The sequence below is a fragment of the Lycium ferocissimum genome, chromosome 2 (genome assembly GCF_029784015.1).
Source record: "Lycium ferocissimum isolate CSIRO_LF1 chromosome 2, AGI_CSIRO_Lferr_CH_V1, whole genome shotgun sequence".
Lineage (NCBI taxonomy): Eukaryota > Viridiplantae > Streptophyta > Magnoliopsida > Solanales > Solanaceae > Lycium > Lycium ferocissimum.
In genome coordinates this window covers 6,740,492-6,767,405 of record NC_081343.1, presented here as the reverse complement: position 1 = coordinate 6,767,405, position 26,914 = coordinate 6,740,492, and the positions used below count along the sequence as shown (strand labels likewise).

General features: G+C 37.7%; 1 protein-coding gene across 1 annotated transcript; it reads left to right on the top strand.

The window, feature by feature from the left end:
* The first annotated feature begins 10,369 nt into the window (after positions 1 to 10,369).
* LOC132033280 (protein SRG1-like) lies at positions 10,370 to 14,880 on the top strand. Its single transcript, XM_059423214.1, has 4 exons — positions 10,370 to 10,710; positions 11,319 to 11,569; positions 11,656 to 11,980; positions 14,469 to 14,880. Exons 1-4 carry the CDS (start codon positions 10,468 to 10,470, stop codon positions 14,730 to 14,732), a joined length of 1,083 nt encoding a protein of 360 aa, XP_059279197.1. The 5' UTR covers positions 10,370 to 10,467; the 3' UTR covers positions 14,733 to 14,880.
* The last annotated feature ends 12,034 nt before the right edge of the window (positions 14,881 to 26,914 follow it).

Genomic DNA, 26,914 nt, shown 5'->3' with positions numbered 1-26,914 from the left:
CACACACACCCCACCTACTTCCACACACCACACTTCCATCATCTTTATCTAATTCTAATCATTCTAACATGCATACTTATTCCATAACATAAAAGAATAGAATCCATACCTTTTTCAATCTTTCCTTCACTTGCCAAAAGAACTCTTTCTTGCCTTAAAAATTATACCAACTTGTAGAGCACCTTGAGCTTGCTACTAATTCAAGAAGAACCAAATTTTTAAACTAGGATCAAGCTTGGAAATTTTCTTTTCTTTTCTCTCTCTTTCTTTCTCTTGGGGCCGAATGGCTCTTCTCTCCTTTTTCTTGATTTTTCCTTGTGTTTTCTTGAAACTTCTACATACTATAATTGCTCCCCTTTATAATTAATTAAGCACATGGAAATTTCATTAAAAACATGGGTTGGGCCTAGGCCATATGGCCGGCCACCCTCTCCTTTGGGCCTCATTTTTCATTTTGTTTCTTTGAGCCCAATTGACTAAAATCTCGTTTTGTACTTCCCGAAACAAATTTCCAAAATTCCAAATTTGCCCTTACGCCTTTTCCATTGTTTCCGCATTCAAGTTTCCATAACCGGCGTACACATATTAAGAAAAAAAATTCCAAACATAACCTTATTCCTTGTAAGTCAAGGTTACTTCCAACTTTCGAATACGCAAAAATGCCGGATGTAACAGTTTTGGTCACAACCACGCATTTAGCCCATGGCCTTCTTAATGGTGATGAGGGGAAGTACAACCAAAATCTGTCTGGTATACACCAGGTGTTCTAGTTCAAACTTGAATGCTTGGAACTCTTCAATGTCATGCCCAGAAGCTTCTCAGTGGAATTGACAAATCCCTTGTCTATTTGGCCTATGGAGCGACTGTTTCCATGCAGTCTTAATAGGACGGATTTTTCCTCTGCTGGCTAACATATGGAAGATACTTGAGTACAATTCCTCCAAGATAGTGAAGTCATAACGCCAGATCTATGTGTCCCGTAGGACGCCTTCACTGGGAATGATTTGTTTGTGCACGAACAGTGGGTGAGATCCCCAAATATAACGAATTGTTCCATCATTGATCAACGTTACGATCCTTCTCCTAAGGGCTGGACAGTCATCGACGACATGGCTAGGTTGATTGTTGTGAAATGGGCATCTCTTATCGACATCCAACAGGTCACAAAATGGGAGCCTTTCTCTAGTGGGACTGATAATCCCTATTGATCTCATCGTCTCATATATTGTCGAGCAATGTACAGCCTCTGGCTCAACACGAAAAGGGTAAGTACAAGCCTTAAGAGACACCGCCCACTATGCCTGCGAGGCTACACAGGTCGGCACTTGAGTTATCTTAAACTCATCACGGGCTGCAACGGAAGATGCGGGTGGAACCTTTCTTTTAGGTGGCCTATCCTGTATTTCCCAAGATGTCTTAATTTCTTCCTCTCTAATGACACATAGATCTTCACCATGTTCTTGACTTCCTTTGAAAGGTTCGTATTGTAGTGCTCAGCTTCCATAGTTCCCTTTGAGGGACTCCCAACTAGGTCCAAGATTTGGTCGGCTTCTTAAATCGTTGCCTTAACCAAATTAATCTTCTTTTCTAGCCTACTGATCTTTTCTTGAAGTCAATATTCGCTTTCTCCCTCACTGACAAAGTCGACGATGGGCTTAGTGGCACTCTATCTATCTTGAGCATCCATGGTAGCAAGTCAACCTTTTCGTGAAAAAAGAGGGTTAGGCATTCAGATATATTTAGGGTTGGAGTATTCTTGGTATTTTTCGGTATTTAGTTGTGGTAATATGATTGTTGGATCAATCATATTTAGACAGAATGTATGAAAGTACATAGTCACATAATCACATAAGAAATTAAGGCAATTAAGTAAAAGATATAATTCACGTCTTATATCCTTTTTGCACCAAGGCCTTTTTAATCGTTTGAAATATGATTGTGCCTATTATTAAGTCAAACCATTGCCCCATAATCAAAATTTCATTAATAATAATATTCCTTGAACAATTACAAAAGATGATTTAGCCTAAAGGGTGCTATAATAAATATGCAAGATTATAAATCCGCTGCAGCTGCCTCCAGACATAGAGGATGGTCCCTTGCCTATTTGGTCCCTCTTTTCTCTTCGAAGGGTAGTCTGAATCTAAAGTTAGTCGACATTAGCAATGATCCTACCACACAACCCTTTTCCTTTAAAACTTATGGTGCAACCTTGACTATTTGTTCCCGTACCCATTTGTCGAGTTCTTTTGGGAATTCATTGGTAGTTTCTAACTCTTGAGTCAAATAGGCTATGGTAACCCTATTATACTCTATTTTCTCCAAGTATTTCTCATCCCTATCATCAGCTCGCCTTTGAATTAGGATCATCCTAAGCACGACTTTAGAATCCTTATCTTGAATCTGACGATAACGATTAGATTCAAAAGCGAAGGTGCCTTTTAAGTGTGCCGTTAGCCAATATTTGTAATTGTCGTCATATCTGGTGTGAAACCTATCTTGGGTGATGGTCTTAAGACCCCATATCAGTTAGCTGTTCCACTCTCGGATGATCTCCCTCGCAATTTGGATCCTATCTTCCTCGTATTCGACCACATTTCGACCCATGTTCCTAACTTGGGGTACCTCTAGTATTCTCCTAAATAGTCTCAAGACTCTAGCCAGCGCATAAGTGCAGAGCCCTTGAATTCCCATAAGTGGTAAGAATGGACACTTTCTACCTCTGACCACAACACTCTCGAAGAAGAAATCTTGGAACATCCATTGAATGTTTTCTTCCCTTAACCTTGAAAAGACTAAGCCCAACCCCCTCTTTGGTTTGTTCTCCAAAGTTTATGCATTGGGTTGCATGATCATCTTTCCTATCCAAGTTGGTTACAGTTTGAGGTCTCTCGGCTTTGCGCAAATTCTTGATGATCCACCATTACAGGAGAAGATTAAACCCTTGAAATTATCTATGATGGTTTCAGCATTGACCAAAGGCTGGGTACATATCGGCAAGGATAATGGGATTCAAGTCGAAGTATTCGGTTTCTTGATTTGTGGCAATACCATAAAGTATAGCAGGGGTAACCTTGCTGACACGGGTATCAATGGTTAGGTGTAGACCTTGGGGAAACCATGGTCCGTAATATGCATATGGTAAAGGCTAGAAGTTGTGTTTCTTCCCAAGCTTTGTAGGTCTGGAATTCTGCGAAATGGTTCATGTGGCCTTCTCTACTCCCCAAACAGCTATGTAGATCATGAAAGGCTATTGTTGGGACAAATATCCATTCAGCACTAGCAAGGGAAAAATTCCTCATGATTTCGGCAGGGGTTTGCTTATGTGGGATTATGAGATGGTTGTCGGGTTTCCTCCTCCTTATTATGCATGTACCATTACTGTCTATGCAATCCAGGATATCTTCTAAGGTCGGTGTCATTTATTTATCCCTAAAGAAGACCATTCTTTCACAATCCCAATACCTAGTAAGGACCTCAATCAATTTTCTACATCCTTTGGGAGACATTAGTGATGGTAGATGTCCGAGGTAGTCGGTGACCTTCCATTTTTGTTCTTTATCTAACTTAGCCCACTATATCTTCAATAATTCAGGAGCTTCGAGGGCCATGTCGAATTGCAGATTCGGACATATCTACAAAATAGAGCACGGTTAACCCCCTCCCCCCCCCCCCCAAACGACAATAGTTTAAGCACATTCGGCACAATCATATTTGAAATTAGCACATAGTGGGATGCGGTGTCTTCTGGGTCATAGACCTTCTTGACACAAAAGGAGGTCTTCTAATGGACTTAAATACGTCTCAAATATATAAGTCGTTTAAGGTAATCATGCGCTAAGTATAGGGATTTGGCTTCGCTCTATCCTAGGTAAATTATTGTGGGTTTTCCAAACGACTAGGGACTCGAGCAGACAACTCATTCTGAACTATTATTGATTGTTGGATGATCGCGAACCAACTATATCTTCAATGTGTTCCAAAGAAAGTATTTGGCTTTTAGTGAAGGATCGACCGCGAGCCCGCATCGTCGCCTTTGAAACCATGCAACTGTTTGCCTTGTGGTGAAAATATTATGCCATGAATGCAATGACATTTATACATATGAAATGTAAACACTTAAGCAAATATTACAAATAAAGTCACACATATTGAAACCCTTATGAATAGAACTCAGTTGAAATCCCTAGCAGAGTCGCCACCTGTGTGCGTAAACATTTCTGAAAGGTATCGAGTAAGGATCATAGGAGAGTAAGCACATATGTTAATTTCATATCTTTATAGAAAATCATATCATGTGTTTCCCTTCCTAAACGAGGTTCGATAGAACGAAAAATAATTGGTCTTTTATGTAACACTCCATAAACTCGGGTCAATCTGAGCTCTGTAGTAGTAGTTATGACCATTTTATCGAACATTGCCGATTCAGTGGAATATAAGCCTAGCGTGACACCCCGCGCCCCACTTCTGGAAATATTTTCAAAAGTATGAAAAAATAATCAGGCTCAGTAAAATGTGCCTAGCGCGACACTCCATGCGCCGCACAAGACCATTTTATGCCTAGGGCAATTTTTTTATTATAAAAGCCTAACTTTGTAAACCTTTCCCACTTTGTTCTAAACTGGATTTTTGGAGAGAAAACAACCCTAAGTCTTCCCTTAAACCTCTAAGGTAGGTTCTTACTAAAACCCCATGATTATTACCTCAATCTAATAAAGATTAACACTAGAATCCTCATCTATACTATAGATTGAGAATTTAAGGACGCTAGAAGGAAAGAATCGTTTAGAAATCGTCGAGAGGTAAGTTTCTACAATTCTAGTACAGTTATGGGGATTTTTTTGGGTTCACTCAAATACGTTTGAATCCATGAGTGAATTGTATGAAAGCAAGAACATGAAATTGGCTTTAAAAAATTTTGTTTTCAAAAAAGGGTGGGAATTCAAGAGATAAGGGTAAAGTTCTAATCTTTCTCTTCTAAATCAATCGTAGAGTGATTGTTGAACCTCGAAAGATCCATTTGGTAGCATTTTAGCGAGAATTGAGTTATGTCTCTTTTCAAACATACTTTTCAACCTCTAAAAATGATTTCTTTGGCAAGGTTTGTGTGCATGAGGGACAAACCCGCATTAAACCTCATGTGTATTATACTATATATATGTATTCGTGATTTCCCCTATCAAGGGAAGATTGAAGTTGAATTATAAATATTTGAACTTTGAACATGATTTACCCTATAAGGGATGATTTAAACTTTTTTTGAAGGTTTGGATATTTGAAGTGTTTTTCCCTACGAACGGGTCTCACTGAATTGAAATTTGATTAATGATTTGAGCATGATTTCTAAATCTCATAATGACACTTGATATACCCCTTCTAATGGGATGATGAACATAATTTATAATGAACTATTCCTCTTCCATGCTATGATTTGAGATTCAGCTTCCATCCCATGATTTTTTATTCAGTTAATATGCCATGATTTTTATAGTTTGTACTTAGCCTAGCTAGTCAGAATGAAGAGTACTCATTGAGGGTCGATAGCCCCGGTGTGGTTCATGCCTAGCCATTCGGGAGAAAGAGTCGTCATCGATGGTCGATAGCCTTGATGTGGTTCATGCCTAGCCATTTGGGAGGAAGAGTGGTCATTAAGGATTGAGAAATCTGGTATGGTCTTTTCCTAGATAGTCGGGAGGAAGGGTAGCTGTCGTGGATTAATAGCTCCAATGTGGTGCTTCTATGCAGTTTAGGGAACCATAAGTTGCCATCCCTTCACTATATTGATTTGGGCCTGCATTGGCATGTGTTAAAATTTTGTTGCGTGTGAGTGGCTTGTTGATGATCTTAAATTAATGAGTGAGATGACTTAACGTGATAAATGTTACAATAAGTTGAAATTGATATATTCATGTGTTATTGGATTTTACTACGGTTACTAGCTTACTCTATTTTTGGATTTCGAACTATTTTTGAAAGAACTTAAGGTAACGAGAAAGACTTATGGTTGCAAAGTTATTATTTCTTCATCATTGAATTATACTAGATATTCATGAGATGCTATCATTTGTTTAAACTATTTCTTAATACTGTTTTCAATTACAGTTATTACTTATATATTTTGTTATTGATTATTGTCCTAGAGACAGTCACTGAGTACCCAGTCGGCAAGCATACAATTGTTGTTTTTGATGGTATGTTAGGTAACTAACAAGAGCAGGTTCGTGATACGCGTACGGAGTAGGAGAACTTGTTGCTTTCCAGATTCATTGGTGATCCCACACCCTTGTTCGTAGGACACCCCCTCTATCTAGTTATTATTTTAGTTTTCAGGCTGCGTCCCGAAGTTAGACATTTATTTATTTATCCTTGAAGCTCCACAATTGCTCGTTGTGATGCAACGGAACTATGGAAATTAGTATCTCAAGATGCAAAGAACACCTATAATGCAAGGAATAATAGACTTATATCACGACGTCTTTTTCTTCTTTATTCTGATTTTGGTTTTCATATAATGGATCTTGGGTCGCGTTTATGTCATTTCCCCTATGAAAATAATCCAATCCCGCAAAGGATTGTTCATGGAGCTACTATCGAGATTCTTCGGACCATAATTCCTAGTATCATCCCTATGTTCATTGCTATACCATTATTTGCTCTGTTATACTCCATGGACGAGGTAGTAGTAGATCCATCCATTACTAAAAAAGCTATAGGATATCAATGGTATTGGAGTGTTTATAAGGTGCTTCCAGTGTTGTTCATATTATCGGATTCCTGTTGCACCAGAGTCAGGTTTGGAGCGTGACATTTTATTTGAATATTTGATGTTTACCTGCCCCTTTCATGTGATGTTGTTCTTATCATATCAAGCTTCTATGTGGTCTTGTAGAATTCCTTATCTAGTCCAAAATGTCAGTTTCAACTACATGAGAAATTCACATGTCATATGCTTATTCAATGAATCATCCCCACAAGTGATCGTCTTTATAAGAATCAGGTAAAATGACCTCATAAGTTAATGAACTGGAATTCCCCCGTAACCTTAATTGGGTATTGTCATGTATATACGATATATATTATGTAATATCATTGGCCATGCTTTTCATAAGGCCTGTTGAGGATTACACAGGTATATCATTAGTCGTGCTTTGCACGAGGCCCGTTGAGGCTATATTTATTTATGCAATCATTACTCGTGCTTTGCACGAGGCCTGTTGAGGCTTATACATGTACATCATTTCTGGGCTTTGCACGAGGCCCGTTGAGGCTTACTATTATTCACTTGTACTAGGACTTATATGGCTGACTTGTTTCCAAAAGAAATAAAGAAAGAACATAATGTAGGATCATCCCAAGTGCTTCATGAACAATCTCAGAACCTTGCTCCATATAGAAACTCAAAGGTATCATCAGAAATATTCAGAAGAATGTTCAGAATAACTTAAGTACTGTAAGACTTAACACGTGAATCTTTACGATGTTTCCTAGTTTTTGATATACTAATTGGTTATGTTTAAATTGTTTCTTATATGAGTTTCAGTATTTGCATATACTATCTTGTCCACCTTACATACGAGTACAATTCTTTCGGTACTCACGTCATTTTTGCCGGGGGTGCTATGTTCATAGTGTAGGTTCAGATGCACAGGTTGGCAAACTTCCTCGCTAGGAACTTACTGGCATTCAGCTGATGTGTGATAAGCTCCATTTTACCTAGAGCTGAGTTGAGTATAGCACATCTATTGATGTATACAAATTAGGGGTAGGCCGGGTCCCTATCCCGCCAATATGATAGTTGTACAATTTGAGTCATTGTAGAGGCTTCATAGACCTATTTTGGTAGACACTTGTATATCACTCATATTCAGGCCTGATGGCCTACTTACAGATATAGATTTACCAGTGGAACCTTTCATATGTCTATTCAGAAAGTTATATCATTAGATTCAGGTTCATAAGTATTTCTATAAGCTTTAAATAGATGGTTCACTCGGTCAGGTTAAGGCATCGAGTGCTAGTCCGCCTCAGTAAGGTTTTGGGGCGTGACAAAGAATCATCATCAAGATGTCCATCCTACCGTGGTGTCTTCATCTTCTCGAACCTGTCCCACCTCTTCTGCTCCTTTACGATCATAGTAGGCTAAATAACTGATCAAATTACAATACCTGCAGCAACCACCGAATCGGGGGTATGAGCTTCTATTCTGGTCTGAGAACCCTCTGGAGTAGCCGATAGTATGTCTGCCTGAGCCATACCCTCAAAGAAGCATAAAATACACACAAGATTGTCCTGAAGAACACGAGTAGCAGTGAATCCACCTAGTGGCTGGGCGGGTCCAACCTCGTCCGCCTGAACCAGCTCCTCATCTGGAACATCCTCTAGATCCGAAGAAACATCCCTAGAATAGGCCTCAGAAGCAGGTAGTGCTCAGCCTCCAGCTGGTACAGTAACATGTGCTCTAGCCTTGCCTCGCCCCACCACGTCACCTGCCTCCTTCACGAGCAACAATCCTGGCAGCGGGTATGGGTACAGTTACGGGCTCGTAGCCTCCAATTGCCTGTCAATCGTGTCCTCACCATCTGTGAGAGATTGAAACAAAGAAAGTTTTAGAACCCATTAGAATCAAGTACACACGATAAGGAATGAAAAATTAAAGTTTTCATAAATGTCCTATAGCCTCTCGAAGATAGGCACATAACTCATCGTATAGATCCGTAAGACTCTACTAGATATTGGTTATGTACTTCTTGTACTTGTGAAAACGATGAATCTAAAGCTTTGATATCAATATATCATGACCCAATTTCCAAAGCCATGAAGGCACCTATCCCGACCCGATAGGCAAACCATCCACAACGAGTAGACAATTCATACAAGTATAACATGTGGAAAATAAATAGCGCCATTTCAAAGTCATAATAAGTCTATTATAATAATAATACAAAAATAAGTACAACACAACTCCCAAAATCTGAAATCACTAGTACAAGAACTACTAGAGCAGTAAGACAAATCTGGAATAATATCCCAACACATTATGTAGAAATAGGAAAGACAAAATAAGCATAGAAGAAGAATTCAGTGCCGCATAACAGCCAGTAGCTCACCCTAAATCCTTCAAAGAAACTCCTCAACGAGCAGTGAAGTCCGAGCTCCGCTTGTGTTAGGAACAAAATGCACGCATACAAAAAGGTGTAGCAAGTGTAGAGTGAGTATGAGTAATTAATGTGTACTCAATAGCATTGTCGATCGACCCTACACTCTATATACACAGTACGATCAAGCATTGGAACTTGGAATCCACAACTATAGGAACTCCAATGACAGAAGAAATGTGAGCGAAATCAGCGTCTTCATCTCAAGAAGATGCAACTATCCCAAACAACAATGAACCCGAGTTTATCAAGATTTATCCCTTCTAGTTCTTTAGTTACAGTTAGATTCTTTTGTGGTTCTCACCTATTTTCCTTTGCAAGTATTTGTAATAGGTGTTCGTTTGTTACTAGGTTACTCTAAGTGGAGTATTCAGGGGACAAGTCATTTGGGTTTCATAAGGAAGTTGTAAACCTGTTATCGCTCCGGATTTTAGAGAAGATTTTGGTAAATCCTATAGGAAGATAGGTCGCGGTATTTGACTCCCTTCAAAGAAGGCGTTTTTCACGTAAAAATCTGTGTTGATTAATGTTATATTTCCGATGCTTTACCTTCTTAAGCAAATTGCTTAAAGAATCAAATACTTGAAGTGCATAGAACTAGCCCCGATCCTAAAAATGTGCTTGCGTATTAGTTGAGATCGATCAATAATTCGGTTGTATTACCAAATGGCTTGTATAATGGCTTCACTCTGTTTGTATTGTGTGCGATTGAAACTATGCCAACAAAGCATTTATGCGGCAATTTATATATATATATATATATATATATATATATATATATATATATATATATATATTTTTTTTTTTTTTAATTATTCTTACTTCTTATTTGTTATTTCTTTCTTTTTTAATTATTTATTTTATCAGATATCTACATCTTTGGCTAATAATACTAAATTAGTTGGAACCCATAACCTTAAGATCATAGTAACATCGAAAATAAAATAATAAAAATAATAGTAAATCTAGTTGGAGATAAAAATTGAATTTATCATTATAGTAAACTCAGTTAAAAAGGATGATTTTATAAAATAATCACCCGAACCATATCATTGACACCTCTACATCACATTGATGTTAAGCAGTTTTTTTAAATTCTCACGCCTCTTATTATTTCTTTACTTATGCAAGATTGACTTATTTTAACAAATAAAAAATTAAGTTATGAATTTAATATGTAAATATTCTTCACCGGACCATTATTTAATTTGCCTTTGATGAATGAATATTTCCGGCATGTATATGATTTTTGGGTCTATATATACATCACCAAAACGGTTTCATAATATAATGCACTTGTTTTATTGCAGCCATGGCCTTAGAGTCAAGAAAACTTGAGAGTTCAATAAGTCTTCAAGAGCTTTCAAAAGAAGCCATAATTTCTATCCCAAATCGATACCTTCACAATGATCAAGAACCTAATTCCCTTCTCTTAGAAGCCAGCCTTGCACCAGATATCCCAACAATTGACTTGAAAAATTTAGTCCTTGAGCAAACCGGAGGTCCTGAACATCAGAGGCTGCACTTAACTTGCAAAGAATGGGGAATTTTTCAGGTAATTCTTTAGTGATACATAAATTTGGTGTTTTTGCTTTAAATAATTCTATAATCTACATTAAGATTAGTGTGGTTGGTATGACGAAAGTCATTTTTGGAAAATATGTTTTTCATGGGTAATATTTTCTAGCAAGTTCTTTTCCACTGTTTGGGTTGATCATGAATAGGAAAAATATTTCCAAAAATAGTATTTCTTAAAGATCAATACTAATAATTGTAGCAAAATCGGGGATTCCTGTTGAAGTTTTTTGGTACTACTAATAATAGTATCGCGTAAGTATTAATCAAAGTAAACAATATGAAGTTAAAAGTTAAGGTAATTATAAGGAAAATGACTCTTACCCTAAATATAATACATGTCATTTTTCATCTTCTTTATGGGAGTAACAAACTACAAAAAATGGTTTTTTCGTAGCGAACATTTTTCTGAAAAATCCCTTCAATCATATAGCAACAAGAACAAATTATTATTTTTTTGGTTGTGATTGGGGGGGGGGGGAGGTTGGGGGGGGGGGGGGTTTGATGAAGTATGTGAAAAAGCTTTTAAGGCCTTGTGTATATTTATTTGTCTATACATGACATGAAATTAATAATAAAACATTACAGTTAGTGAATCATGGAGTCAGCTCTTTAATAATGGAGAAACTCAATTATGAGATTGAGGAATTCTACAGACTTCCGCCAGAAAAGAAAATGAGATACAAGCTTAGGGCAGGTGATTTTGAAGGTTATGGCCAAACAGCTATACACTCCCAAGATCAAAAGGGCCTCGATTGGGCTGATAGGTTTTTCATGATAACCAACCCTATTCAGAGAAGAAAACCACATCTTCTTCCACAACTCCCTCCTTCACTTAGGTCCTCTCTCTCTCTCTCTTTATATATATATATATATGTATGACGCAATGTGGGGATACAGGAATCTAACATATTTTACGCTACAGGGACACTCTTGAGGCTTATCTCTTGGAGTTGCAAAAACTTGCTGATATTCTTGTATTATCAATAGTAAAAACTCTGAAGATTACTAAAGAAGAAGTAGAAGAGATGTTCGAGGATGGGATGCAATCAGTGAGGATGACTTACTATCCACCATGCCCAAAACCAGAGCAGGTTATGGGTTTTAGACCTCATTCAGATGCTACTGGAATCACCATCCTTCACCAAGTTAATGGGGTAGATGGCTTACAAGTTAAAAAGGATGGTATCTGGATCCCAGTACACTTCCTTCCTAATGCCTTCGTTGTCAATCTTGGCGACATTCTTGAGGTTTTGCCACTTTGCCACATATGTATTACTTTGTTAGCACACAATTTATACGACACCCTTTCTTTTTTAGTAAATTTTTTAAAAATAACATCTTTTTATGTTTAGTAAAAATTCAATTTCAAACTTCTCATTTATCATTAATGAGATAATTTCTATCCATAAATTTTTTTATGACTTGTTTTAGCTTAAAATTAATAAATTTTAAAAAAAGTGTTTCTTTTTTTCTTAAACTCTATATACAGTCAAACACTTCACAAACGAAAAGAGTATTTTTGTTTGATGACCTAAGAAAAGAACACTTAAGCGGAGAAGGACATGTCAATTAAATTCTTGAGTTTGAATCCCTTATTCCTAGCTATTTGTAAATAGCCTTTTGAGTTTGAATAATTTCTTTGAAAGTCTTCATACTCTTTCCTATATTTCATAGAAAAATAAGAAACTTTTGGAATATTGTGGGATTAAACAAAAGAGGTGTTAATGTATCATAATGTCTTTTAAATATTGTGTTTTTAAATATCACAAAAGAGGAATACTAAGAATATTGAAATTAAAGAATTACTAAATATAGAAGGTGATATTCTTTTTTAAGCAAACTAAAAAAGATAGTAAGACACAAAAGTTGAAACATAAATAGTAAAAGTTAAACTTTTTTTTTTCTTTTTCCGGTTCGTTGCTTGATTTATCTCAATCAACCCCTTTCTCCCTCTGCAAACTCCTCTAAACCTAGCCTTTTAAGCAGTTTCTATTCTCTGCAAACCCCCTAATTCCTTTTGGTGATATTACCAGCCATTTCGAATTTCTTGAGATGGACAAGTTGGTGGCACACTATTAGGAACATAGGCTTTTCCCACCACAAATCAGAGAGAAATTTGTTGTTTTAACATGATTTTTTCCACCCCATTTTTACCGAACCAGCTCATTAGGAAAACGCATGGTGGGAAATAAGTTCCATTGAAATGTTGAGAAACGGGTTCCCATTGAAACGCTGAGAAACTTCCCAATTTTTCTGTGGGAAAACACTACTATTTTTTCTTTTCTCATTGATTCAATCAAAATATCTGTGAGAATAGCTACTGAACATTTTTCGATGGGAAAATAGTGATTTTCTAGTAGTGGCATATGCAATTGGCCTTTAAAAGAAAAAGACAATTTTTTCTTCGGAAATATATTTTGAATCAGTGCTATAAAATTCCTAGTGAAGTTGTATGAAAAATATAAAGTGGTAAAATTGATAAAAAAAATTTGTTAAGAATTAGTTTTCTGTCAAGAAGAGCCTAGTTAATTAAGCATGTATTTCCTTTTGACTTGAGAGGCAGGAAATGCACATGTAAAAGTTTTCATATTCCATGATGGTCAGCCATTTATCATGCTATAACCATATACAATAGATATGGAGAATAAGTTAATGACTTGAAAATAAGCTCGTAAAATAAAGTTAATAATTTAGTGGATGAACACAAGAAAAACATGCTCATAAAGTTTCTTTTCTTGTACTGGAAGCATTATTATATCCAAATTTAAAAATAATGCTACCACCTAATCCATTACCTGGACCACAACTACATTTTTTTATTAGAATAAAAACGTGTTTTCCAATGTCTAAAGTCCTGGCTCTCGCGGGATTAATAATGAAAGAATCCCCACGGTCCTTCTCGAAAGAAGACCTTGAATTAAATCGAAAGGCCTTTCAATTAGTACTCCCTCCGATCAAAACGAGTGTCTACTTAATTATGTGCACACCTATTTAAAAAATTCTAATGTAAAAAAAAAAAGTAAAATTTTACTAAACTATCACTAGTTATATAAGTGTTGGATTTGGTAACTTAACACTTAATAAGGAACACACTTTTTCAAGCAAGAAAAAAAGGCTAAGTTACACTCTTCTTGATCCGGAAGGAGTATCATATTGCAAAAGTGTGTTAGAAGACACAAAATCCTTCCCCCTTCCGTTTTTTGTTTTCTTATATCCATGTTTGGTTCAACTTGACTGCATATTTTAATTTTCATCCACTACCTTCCCCATTAACATAATTATCAAATAACTTTGCTCATCAAAGACATAATTAAATAGGAAGTAATCACCACCACCTAACATTTTTTTATCTCTCCTAAATTATCAAATTGGTATGACATAATTTTCAGACAGTTCATCCCCCTCTGTCCCGTTTGATACAAAAACATTTGCTAAAATCAAAAGATAGAGTTAATTTGTCTGAGATCAGCCAATTTTACTAGCCATAAATATAAATAGTTACGATTACGACATTAGAAGCACCTATTTAGGGTGATGATTCGACTACATTTTGACACGTCATAGTCTGCTTAGAAGAAAAAATCCAGGGAATCCTGTTGACTATCTTCATGATGAAAAGAAAATCATGAGTTCCAGTCACTTGAGGAAATCAAACATTATTTGGGAATTTCTTTTTCTCATTCTTGCTCTTTCTCTTTCTATAAATCAGATTATAACGCTAATCTAAAGTTGCAGATATGGAGCAATGGTCTTTACAAAAGCACAGAGCACAGGGTAACAGTGAATTCAATTAAAGAGAGGATTTCAATAGCCATGTTCTTTAACCCCAAGTTTGAAGCAGAGGTTGGACCAGCAGCTTCAATAACAAACCAGGACATTCAACCAGCATTCAGGACAGTGACAATGGAAAACTATGTGAAAGATTACTTCTCCCGTAAGCAGGATAGAAAGTCATTCTTGCAGCATATGAGGATTTCACAAGGCAAGACAGCACAATAGATCAGTATATCTTTAGTTATATAGTGATGCAACCTTATGTAACAACTACCTGGAAATAAATAAAGTTAGATTAAGTAAATAAATGATCAGTTTATTAGATCTTCAAATTTGTAAAATTGTTTCGATATATATGAAGTTGAACGTAAAATTTCTTTTTGTGAAGCACCCTAAGTTTTAGATGTTATATAGATCTAATTAACCTTAGTGATGTAATTAAGGCATCCCGCATGCTATAAAGGTCATCCAGTAACAGCGCAACCCCTGATTTTCAGTATTTGTGCACCGTGTCATGGTTGGAGAGATCATATAGGTTGGTACAATATGATGGTGAAAATACAATAACAATTGAAAAATACAATGAACAAAACTAAAATATCGTCAGGTTAAAACGCAGATATCTCGTCTCTTTAGGAAGATTGAAGCTCAATCCAGCAAATCTTTACCGGTCCAACAGTAATCTTCTTGACTTGTCCTCTCCATGATACAACAGCCCGACAACGTTGATTAACTCAAACTAATTTATAACACTCTGTAAATTCGAGTTCGGCGTGAATGTGTATGAATGTGACATTTTAGCCATATGAAGTCCTTGGCGATGATTTTGGGGGAAAACAGATGTTTTAAAAGGAAGACGCATAGTGGGGTGCGTAAGATTCGATGGAATCAACTAAATTTATGGTAGGTCTAACTTCTAGCTGGTATACGTGAAAATCTGTTCGGAATTGAATAAAGCTTAAAATATGAAAGTTGTAGCCCGTTGAAATACCTTTCCAACCATATGTGAACCAGCTCAATCAAAGCATTTTGCTAGGAGTTACGCCCATTTTACTGAACGTTAACAATTAAGTGAAAATTAAGGCGTGCGTGTCTCGCGGTGCGACGCGCCAGGATAAATTTCCTGGATAATTTTTTTTGTCACCATCAAAATTATACCGTGCCTGAAGCGGGCCATATCTCGGGCCGCGCCAAGCCATTTTATCCTAAAGTGATATTTCCTAAATTTTATAAAAGCCTGACTTCGTAAAACTTTTCCTCACTTCATTTTGGACGAAGTTTTGGAGAGAAAGCACTCTAGGGCTTCCCCAAAACATCCAATGTGAGCACCTACACAAATCCCATTGGGTATTACCTCAATCTAACAAAGATTAACACTATAATCCTCAGCTATTCCATAGATAGTGAGAATTCGATTCAAGAACTATTGAAGAGAAGAATCGTTGGGAATTCGTCATGAGGTAAGTTTCTAACATTCAAATATAGTTAGGGGGATTGTTTTAAGATTATATATCATTTATATATTATTAGAATCCATGGGTGAATTGTATGAAAGCAAGAACATGAAATTGCTTAAAAACACTAGTTTCAAAAAGGGTTGGAATTCACGAGAAAGTGTCAAGTTATAACCTTTGTCAGCTAAATCAATTGTAGAGTGATTGTTGAGCTTGGAATATCCGTTTGGTAGCATTTTAGGGGGAATTGAGGTATGTCTCTTTTTTTAACATACTTTTCAACCTTTAAAAAATGGCTTCATTTGCATGATTTGTGTGCGTAAGGGATAAGCCCACATTATGTCTCTTTTTTTTACCATATTTTTCAACCTTTAAAAAATGGCTTCTTTTGCAAGATTTGTGAGCGTAAGGGACAAGCCCTCATTAAACCTTATGGGTATTATATTATATATATGTATCCGCAATTTTCCCTTATCAAGGAATGATTAAAATTGAATTATAAAGCTTTGAACTTTGAACATGATTTATCCCTATAAGGGATGTTTTAAACTTGATTTCAAAGGCTTAGATATTTGATGTGTTTAGCCCTATGAATGGGTTCGGTTGAATTGAAATTGATTAAGGATTTGAACTTGGTTTCTAAATTAATTAATGCCATTGGTATGCCCCCTATTAACGGGATGATGAACATAATCCATAATGAGCGATTCAGCTTCTGTGATTGTGATTCGGTTAATAGGTCATGATATTTGTTGTTTTGTGTTTGGCCGAGCTACTTCGGTGGAAGGGTGTCACTATGGATCCTAGTGGGGTTTGCCTAGCCATTCGAGAGGAAGAGTGGTCATCGAGGGTCGATAGGTGTGGTTCATGCCTAGACATTCGAGAGGAAGAATGGTCATCGAGTGTTGATAGCCTCGATGTGGTCTTTACCTAGCTAATCGAGAGGAAGGGTAGCCATCGTGTGTTGGTAGCACCGATGTGGTGATTTTATACAATTAGGGAATTTTAATTGGTTATTGTTACATCGCGAAAATTTTGGATTTGTTGCATTATGAGTAGACTAACGTAAGCCTAAATTGGACATGAAGTCCTTATGAGATTAAGGAGAGTATTTGATAACTTTAAGCACGTACCATAAGATTTTGAAGTCATATGATTCGGTGTAATTAAGTTCGTCGAAGGAAGTAGAATGTAAGTCATGTTTGGGATGCTTTCGCGACAATTGAATTATACTTTGTTTGGTAATGACTTGAGGAGAAGCTATAGGGCCCCTTAGATGATTAATGAAGTGTTTAGTGGAGTGAGTTGATCCAAGACTTGTTCTTGTGTGATTAAGGTAAGTTTTTGCATCTTTTGCATATAGTTAAGGTTGTTTGGTTGTTATATCATGTGGTTGGAGGAAGAAAAGTGAAAATAGAGTTCAAGTATGAATTTGAGGATGTTATGAATGATAAGTTAACTTGAATTGTGATTCTTAGCATGTTATGAGTATAATCTTGATGTGGGTGATGCTAATGATGTTGGGGAAGCGTTGTATGTAGGTATATGGGGTGTTGTGTTGTAGCTATTGTTATGAATGAGTACGAAAAGGAGTTTTGGGGATTGAATAATGCCTAAATTTTATGAGGTCTCTTGATTATGGTATTGTTAATACTGTCATTGTTGTTTGGGAGTTGTTTTGGAATTTGGTAGAATAGATGAAATAGGGGAATTGCTGCCTAACTTTCGCTAGCTTACGAATTATACTAGTTTGAACTTAAGGGTGTCTTTGAAGCCTAACCATGGTATGAGCCCTCTTAAATGTAGATTTCTCGGGCTTTGGAGGTGAACGTTAAGTGATTGAAGACATAAAGGTATGTAAACTAACCACTTCTTTCTTAAGGTATGATCCCGTTGTTGTATACCTTAGTGGAAATACATAAATGTGTTCTATGACAACTTCATTCCTAGAATCACTAAAGCTCATAGTTCTTGGTACTCCCGGGAATCATTGATTCCATCCTATGATAATTGATCTTCTAAGGAAGATATAGTGAAAATGATGATGATGATGTTGCTTTTACTTTATGTAGTTCTATATATATATATATATATATTTATGTTGTAACACCGAGTCCTTGTTGGCGGAGCATGCTTCACACCGAGTCTCCTATTTGGCGGGTATGATATCTATTGTGCGCGCAGACTACTTGCGATTGGGTTTGAATAACACCGAGTCCTATTATGGTCGGGTACGTTACACACCGAGTCCTATTAAGGCCAGGTATGTTATAATGATGATGCTAATTATATATGTATGTATATGTATATATATGGAAAGTATTCTCCAAAGAAAGGGGTAAGTAAATATGATGAACACCTTAAGAGGTACAAATGGCTCTTCTATCTAATGGCTCTTCTATCTCATGTTATCATTCATGCTTTTATCATGTTATTACTTATGCTTTACATACTTAGTACATTATTTGTACTGACGTCCTTTTGTTTGTGGACACTGAAATCATGCCGCAGTGGACGGGGAGGCAGAACTTGACCCATAGGCCGCCTTATCGGACTGTCTAGAGGAGCTCCATTTGATTCGGAGTTGCTGCTGTTGCTACTATTCTTTTGTGTACATATATGGGCATGGCGGGGCCCTGTCCCGTCTTTATGATGATACATACCAGTCTTTATGATGATACACTCTCTTTCTAGAGGCTCATAGACAGTTATGTATAGCTAGATGTCTTTTAGCCTTGTCGGCTCATATTTTTGCATATCATTTTGCTAGCCTCGTCGGCTTGTGTACATATAAATATATGGGCATAGTGTTGATGTTGATATAAAAGTGCCTTAGCCCGATGAAAATTGTTTTATTGATGCATAGAGATTATGAGTAAGCCATGTAGCTCACCTAGATAGGATAGTGGAAGTACGAAGAGAGATGCCCGGTGGGTTAGCTCCGGGTGCCCGTCATGGGCCTCCGATTAGGTGGGGACAAAAGTGGTATCGAAGGCCCCCTTTCGTCCCTAGGTGTGTCTACGAGCCGTGTCGATAGAGTCTTGTTATGGTGTGTTGCGTGCCACACTTATAAACAAGAGGCTGCAGGCATTTAGGAATGAATGACCTTCTTTCTACATAGATCGTGCGATGGAGCCATGATATGAGGATTTCTTTTTTCTTAACCGTGTGTTATGTATTTCAGAGATGCCTGTAAAGAGAAAGGCTACGGCGGCCCGGGGGAGGGAAGACGGTGGCGAGGAAGGTGGGAGAGTACACCAACAAATGAAGAGGTGGGTCCCGCGATGAGGTTCCATCTCGGTCTTCCCTCGTTACTCGCCGGAGGAGCGTGAAGGAGCCTCATCCCCGGCTCCAACACCCCGGTTCCTCGCCGAGATGCCTTGGGCCAAGAGATGAAAGAGGCCGTTCATTTCTTTGACTCGATTAGTTGCCACTCGGCGGCGGTCGGGTCATGGTGATAGGGTTGTTAGTGTAAGAGCCCGTGATTTTATTAGCTTGAACCTTCCGAAATTCTTCAGGTCAAAGCCGGATGAGGACCCTCAAAGCTTTATTGATGGAATGTTGAGGACACTTCGGTAAATTCATGCTTCCGACATCGAATCGGTAGAGTTGGCCTCCTATAGACTATGGGATGTCGCGGTTCACTGGTATACGGTTTGGAAGTCTTCTAGGGGAGTCAATGCACCTCCCCCGATGTGGCAAGAATTTGTGAATGCCTTCCTCCGACACTACTTGCCCTAGAGGTTCGGCGGGCTAGAGCTGACAAGTTCTTGAATCTTAGGCAAGGAAGTATGAGTGCCTTAGAGTATAGCCTCCGCTTCAATTCTTTAGCTAGGTATGCTCCGGCCATAGTTGTTACACCCCATACTTTCGGAGAAGCACTTGTTAAGTATGAATGTAAGTATACCGAGGTGAAACAACTTTGGATTATGAGGAAGGAAGCATTATTAAGTATATTGTTTAAGTAAGGGATGAATTATGATCTTGTAAGTCGTAACCGGGAAGGATAACCTTGGCATCAAAGGACATGACCATTATCAAGTATGATTTATGACAAATATCATGTATGGAGAGTTTCGGGACCAAGTAACTCGATGAAAATAAGTTTATCGAAAATTTGAAAAAAAAGTTGGCAGAATTTTGGACAGAATTTTGGGTCAAATTTGGAGGGGTATATCTCTAGGTATATTAGGAGTTTTAAGGAGATTCAAAAGCCTAAAATAAAGGTCAATGAGTCTAGTTTCCAACGCAACAAACCGCTCGTCGATACAACATCAGAGTGGAGAATTATGGACGTTACAAGTTAAGTTGACAGAGCAGAAACGTGTGCTACAGTAACTGCTACAGTATCGACGTGCTACAATAACTGTTACAGTATCCGAACCGACTTTGGCATCTTATAAAAGGGGTTTTACCCCTCATTTTTCATCCAAAACATTCTCCAAACCTCCTAAAAATTCTAGAACTTTCCCCAACCTTCATCCACTAAACTTTAGCCCAAAATTAAGTATAATCCCCGAATTTAAGTTCGAACAGCTTATAGTTATGATTATAAAATCGTATAGCGATGAGTTTTGGCTCAAGTTCATGGGGGAAAACGAAGATATAGCAGTATTAACGTGAGTAAGGTATGAATCTCTTCTTATTAATGTTAGTTTCGGTTTATTTACGGTTATAAAGTTGTTAAATAGTCGTATAACGAGTTGGTTAGTTGTGGAACTTGGAAAATATCTTGTGGGATGTTTATGGAACATGATGGTGCTGGAAATGATGTTGTTGATGTTGGTATTGCTATTGTTGTTGTTGGTTGTTGAATTATCATTTCTGGCTTGGCATATAAACAGGGGAGATGCTGCCCGAATTTTGGCAGATTTTAAGGAGATTAAATTTGAAGGCTTAGGATAAGTATATAACAATGGGCCTAACCATAGTATGAATGGTCTTATATGTAGATTGCGAGACCGGAAATAGGTGGGAAAGCCGAGACGTGAATTTTCAGGTATGTTAAGGTTAAACCTTTCTTTCAAAAGGCATGATGTCACGACCCGACTAGGGGGGCCATGACGGGTACCCGAAGCTGACTACCGAGCACCACTCATTACGCTAATCATCATAGCCATCTTGGACACACATAATTTCCAAGGCAATACATAAATATACATAAGCCCTCGCGGCTGAAAAAAATGATATACAAAAATATACATTAATGTATCTATGAGACAGCTACTACCCACACATACGTATCTACGAGCCTCTACTAGAGTACTGAGACATAAGGATGGGACAGGACCCCGTCGTGCCCAAATATATACACAAAAGAATGTATTAACAAATGGCACCTCCGGAATAGTGGAGTGCTCACGCGGGTACGTCGAATAGCTCCTAAGAATGCAGCCGCCTCCCCGTTCACCGTGGGCATGAACACAACGTCCATAGAAAGAAAAGGACGTCAGTATGAATAATGTACTGAGTATGTAAGACATACACAATAACATGATAAAGAGATACAAGAATATAAGACAAAGAGGTAACCTATAACTGATTGCCTCTTAAGACGGAGTCATGCATGCTAACTCATGAAATAACCAACATCATAATATGTAAGCATATGTATGTAACTGCCCGGCCATATAGGTACAGTGTGATCATCATTATCCCGCGTCCGGGCCTCCCATGTCTGGGTATACATGTCATGCCGCCCACTAGTGGTGTCTGCCCATGCCATCTAGCCATAGGTATATGCCGCCCGCCTTAGCGGTGTCTGCCTAGCCATGTAGGCACGGTGTAATCTCATCATTATATACTTATCATAAAGCATGCATAGGAACCCAAGTAAAAGCTACAACCTCTATCGGGGTGACGCAAGGTCGAAAACCCCCCATTCCATTATGGAGTAGTCATGATCATCATGTCTTACCTTAAAGGAACTAGCATCATAAGGTGAGTCGAACAACAATGAACAACATCAAGGAATCATATAAGGATCATCAGCGTCATAAGAATATCATATCATGAGCTTTAGGGTCTCTAGATGTGGGTTCATCATCATCATTATCATATTCATAGCACATCTCTTATCTTTATCGTATGAGAAGCTCTTAATAATCATAAACTCATAGTTTCTGGGACACAAGAGAGTCACGAAAAGATAAAGGAAGTCATATTATAGGAATCTATCACGACCCGACCTGAGGGCCATGACGGGCACCCAGTGCTAACCCACCCGAGTACCTCTTATCGTACATTCGTATTCACATCTAGATGGACTACATAGATTACTCATGAATGCTATATATCGATAATGCTAAACTCATTGGGCCACAACACATTTATACCATCGTTAACAACTATGCCCACATCAATATACATAAGCCGACGAGGCCATCAAAATGATATACAAAATATAAGCCGACAGGGTTACAAGACATCTAACCATACACAACTGTTTACGAGCCTCTAAGAAGAGTAAGTAACATCATATAGGAAGGACAGGACCCCGCCGTTCCCATGTATGTACACAAAAGAATAATACCAAAAGTTGTAGCTCCGGATGAAATGGATCTCCTCTAAGTAGTCCCTGAATAAGAAAGCTATGGCTCAAACCTGTCCCCCTGGCCACCTGCAGGTATGACGCAGTGTCCACAAACAAAAGGACGTCAGTACGAATATTGTACTGAGTATGTAAAGCATAATCAATATCATAATAGGAGCATAAGATACAACAGAAGAAACAACATAAGATGGGAGATAGTAACGCCATCGTCATCATTACTTACTTGTCTTCCACAGAGACCTTCCATTTCTAATACGTGCTCATGTACATACATACAAACATATACATATATCTATATCTATGTCCATATTCTTATCCGTATTCATATACATATTCATATCCATAGCATACCCGATCATGAAGGTTCGGTGGTTTCACATACCCGGCTTATGATAAGGCTCGGTGATTATACATACAGCCCCTACCAAGGCTCGGTGGTATCCATACCAGTTGCGGTGGTGTGCGCGCAATAGATATCATACCCGGCCATATAAGCTCGGTGTTACATCATAGCCATACATACTTAGACACGTATACTTAAGAGTCCATAAGTATCATCAACGTCATTACCATTATCGTTTTTGGTTACGTCTATCCTTGGAGGGTCAGCTATCATATAAAAGATGCAATGGAAATCATGAAAGTATCGTGGATCATGAGCTTTAGTAGCTTTGGAGATAGAATCATTTGGAGGACATTATATAACTCATGAAAGGATATATATATATATATATAGCCAAGGAACCATGCCTTATTGAAAGAAGGGTTAGCCTTACATACCTTTTTGTCTTCTTAACTGTCTAACGTTCACCGTTGAAGCTTGAATAATCTACATTTAGAAGGATTCATACCATGGTTAAGCCGTAATGGCACTCTTAAATTCAAACTAGAGTAATTCATAATCTAATGAAAATTGGGCAGCATTTTCCCTATTTCGTCAACTTCCACCATATTACAAAACAACTCCCAACGACCACAATAACATCCGTAATACACTCATAATATCCAATCAAGCAATCACATTATACTAAGCCATCAATATTCACCCCCATGTTCAACTCATACTAGCAACTTCATACCCATTTTAGCATATTTTTCATATAACGCTTCTTCATCACCATTATTACCTTCCATAACATGGTTATATCAATATCATACTAAGAATCATGACTCCATATAGATTACTACTCATAAACATCATAAAACTTACATTTAGACTTCGTTTTCTACTTTCTTCTTCCACCCTAGTCGTTCAACCTCTCCATAGTCCAAATAACATGAAATGATCATAAAACTTACCTTTTATTGAGTAGGAATGACCCTTGGATGGAAATACTTCACTTGAAGAAAAACCCTAGCTTCAGTCCTTAAAGTTTTCTTGACTCTAGCAACCCCTAAGAGCTTCTTTATACTTGATTCCCTTGGATTAATGATAAGAGCCTTTGATTTCCCTTGGATTCTTGTATATGAAATGTATTCTAGAGACTTGGAGAGAAGTGGAGGGGTGTGAAAAATGAAAATAATGAAGTGGGATCACATTTATATACTTGAAAATAACTCAGTCTGTCGGGTGTTATACGGACACTTATATGGTCCGTATAACATTGTACGGTCCGTATAAGTGGCCGTGGTTCACCACCATGAAAAACATCTTTCCTCAATAAGTTATATTTAGGAGCCATTATACGGACCGTATAAAGTTATACGGACCGTATAAGTGGTCGTATAACTCCACTTCCCTGAAATGGTTTCCGTCATTTTGTTTGATCTCCAATCCTTATGGAACCTTCTTAACACTTGTTTAACACTTCATTATCGATCTAAGGAGAGTTACAGCTCTCCTTTAGGACATCATTACGAAACTTTCCAAAACACAGCATATACTTTGCCCTTCTTAAGGAACTTTCTCCTCTTACTTCCAACATCTTTGAAATCTTAACTAGGATCGTTAAATAACCTTTCTTACTTATAGAAACATCGTATTCGTCTCACCCTGCATTAGTCTATCTATCACATGACGATATGAAATTTTTCTGAGGTGTAACATTCTCCCCCCCCCCCCTTAAGAACATTCGTCCTCGAATGTTAGGTTCTCGGGGATTCTATAAAATTTTCGCCAGAGTTTCTCCTATAATGTGGCACTACCGTCCTACACAAAGAACCCAAAATACATCGCCTCACTGGGATACAACAACAACGACAAATACCATGGCCGCACACGACTAAGAAAACATCAAGAAAAGCATTACATACTTGAGGATAATGGCGTCTCTGCCTGAGTCTCCTATGAGGGTAAAAATAAATGTGGGTACTAGAATTTCATGTCTTCTTCGGCTTCCCAAATCATTTCCTCTCTATTATTATTCTTCCATAAGACTTTAACTGAAGCTACCTCTTTGGTTCTGAGCTTTCGTACTTGCCTATCTAAAATGGCAGGGGCTTCTTCATAAGACAATTGTTTAGTAAATTGAACATCGTATCGGTACTATTCTAAAAGGATCTCCACGCACATACGAAGCATTGATACATGGAAAAGCGGGTGAACGACTCCAACTCGGGGGAGATAGATCTAATTTGTAAGCCACTTTGCCAACCTTGCGCCTCGCACAAGTTCGATACTTGGGGCTAAGCTTCCTTTTGCCAAATCTCATTACGCCGCTTCACGGGCGCGCCTTTAAGAGTACCCAATCTTTCACTTGGAACTCTAAGTCACTTCAACGATTATCCGCATAGGACTTTTGACAACTCTGAGCTGTCAATAATTGATCCTGTATGAGCTTAACTTTCTCTATAGCTTGCTGGACCAGTGTTACACCTCGTAGTTTCGTCCGTTGAGATTCGTTAGGCTTTAGTTGTCCTAATCGTGAAAACAGGAGTTACTAGGATATATGAGATTACATGTTCCCATATTATGTTTATGGGGGTTTAAGCCCATGAAATGAGCTATGGAAGGATTTAAGAACAAACAAATAAAGGAATTGAGTTTGTGGGAACTTTGGTAAAACTTGGCAAAATTTTCGGACAAAATTTTGGTCCAAATTGGTGGGGGCATATCTCCTAGAATACGAGGAGTTTTCGTGTGTTTCTTTTTTCCAAATTGAAGTTCATCGAGTCTAGTTTCCAACGCAACAAACCTCTTATCAATGTGACATCTGAGTAAAACGTTATGGCTATTCTACGACGGTACCGTAGAGCGAGAGAAATTTCTGCGGACCATTTGACGGCCCGCAGAAAATTCTGAGGTCCGTCAAATTGGCACAACCCAGCGTCAAATGGTCACAGTGGCCCATATTTGACTGGGCAGTTCTACGGACCATTTTGACGGTCCGTAGGAATTTATACGGCTGTTTCGTCAAAATGAGAACATTGTGAGCCGGGAGTTTAAGTTCCGCTTTATATATTTCGTTCCATTTCATTTGGACATATTATTTTACCAAATCAGATCCAAAAGGCTCTCCAAAACCCTCTCTCTCCACTCCATAAACTAATCCAAGCCAAATCCAAGAGAGATTAAATATCAAGAGGCAAGAATCAAGATACCTATGTGCTAGAAGTCTTGCTAGGGTCAATAAACTCCAAGAATTCTTTGGAGATTGAAGCTAGGGTCTTCATATAAGTTGATAAGCTTGCTTCAAAGCTCATTCTTCTGAGAAAAAAGGTTAGTTTTCATACTTATTACATACTATCAAGAATATTTATTTGTTGAACAATTTAGGTGGAAGGAAAAAGTGGAAGATGAGTTAAATGTAGTTTTTATGAGGTTTTTGAGTAGAAAGCTAACTTGAGTTATGATTCTTAGTATAATATGGGTATAATATTGCTATGGAAAGTAATAATGGTGATGAAGATGCATTATATGAAAATGTGCTAAAATGGGTATGAAGTTGCTAGCATAAGTTTAACACAAGGATGAATTTTGAAGAAGCTAAATCGAATGTGAATACTTGATTATGATATTGTGGATAATATAATATGGATGCTTGGGAGTTGATATGAAATATGGAGAAAGTTGTATAAACAAAGGAAATGCTGCCCAATTTTCTCTAGCTTTAGTAAGCACGTTAACTTATAATCGTTAGCTAATGATGATGCAAATTCTCTTGAAGGTAGAAACGTGAGCGTTGAAGAAAGCAATCAAGCCATAGAATTGTTAAACGAAAGAGGTATATGGAGACTAATCCTTTCTTTCTAAGGCTTGACTCTGTATGGTATGAATCTTCCTATCTTTCTACAACTTCTCTACCTATGTATGTATCGGAGATGATGAGTCACATTATAAAGAGCTCGTAAGGATAAAGTTAAGAGGCATGTTATGAATATGATGATGAGCCCAAGCTAGTAGACCCTAAAGCTCATGATATGATGTTTCCACAAAGCTAATGACCTTTTATACGATTTCT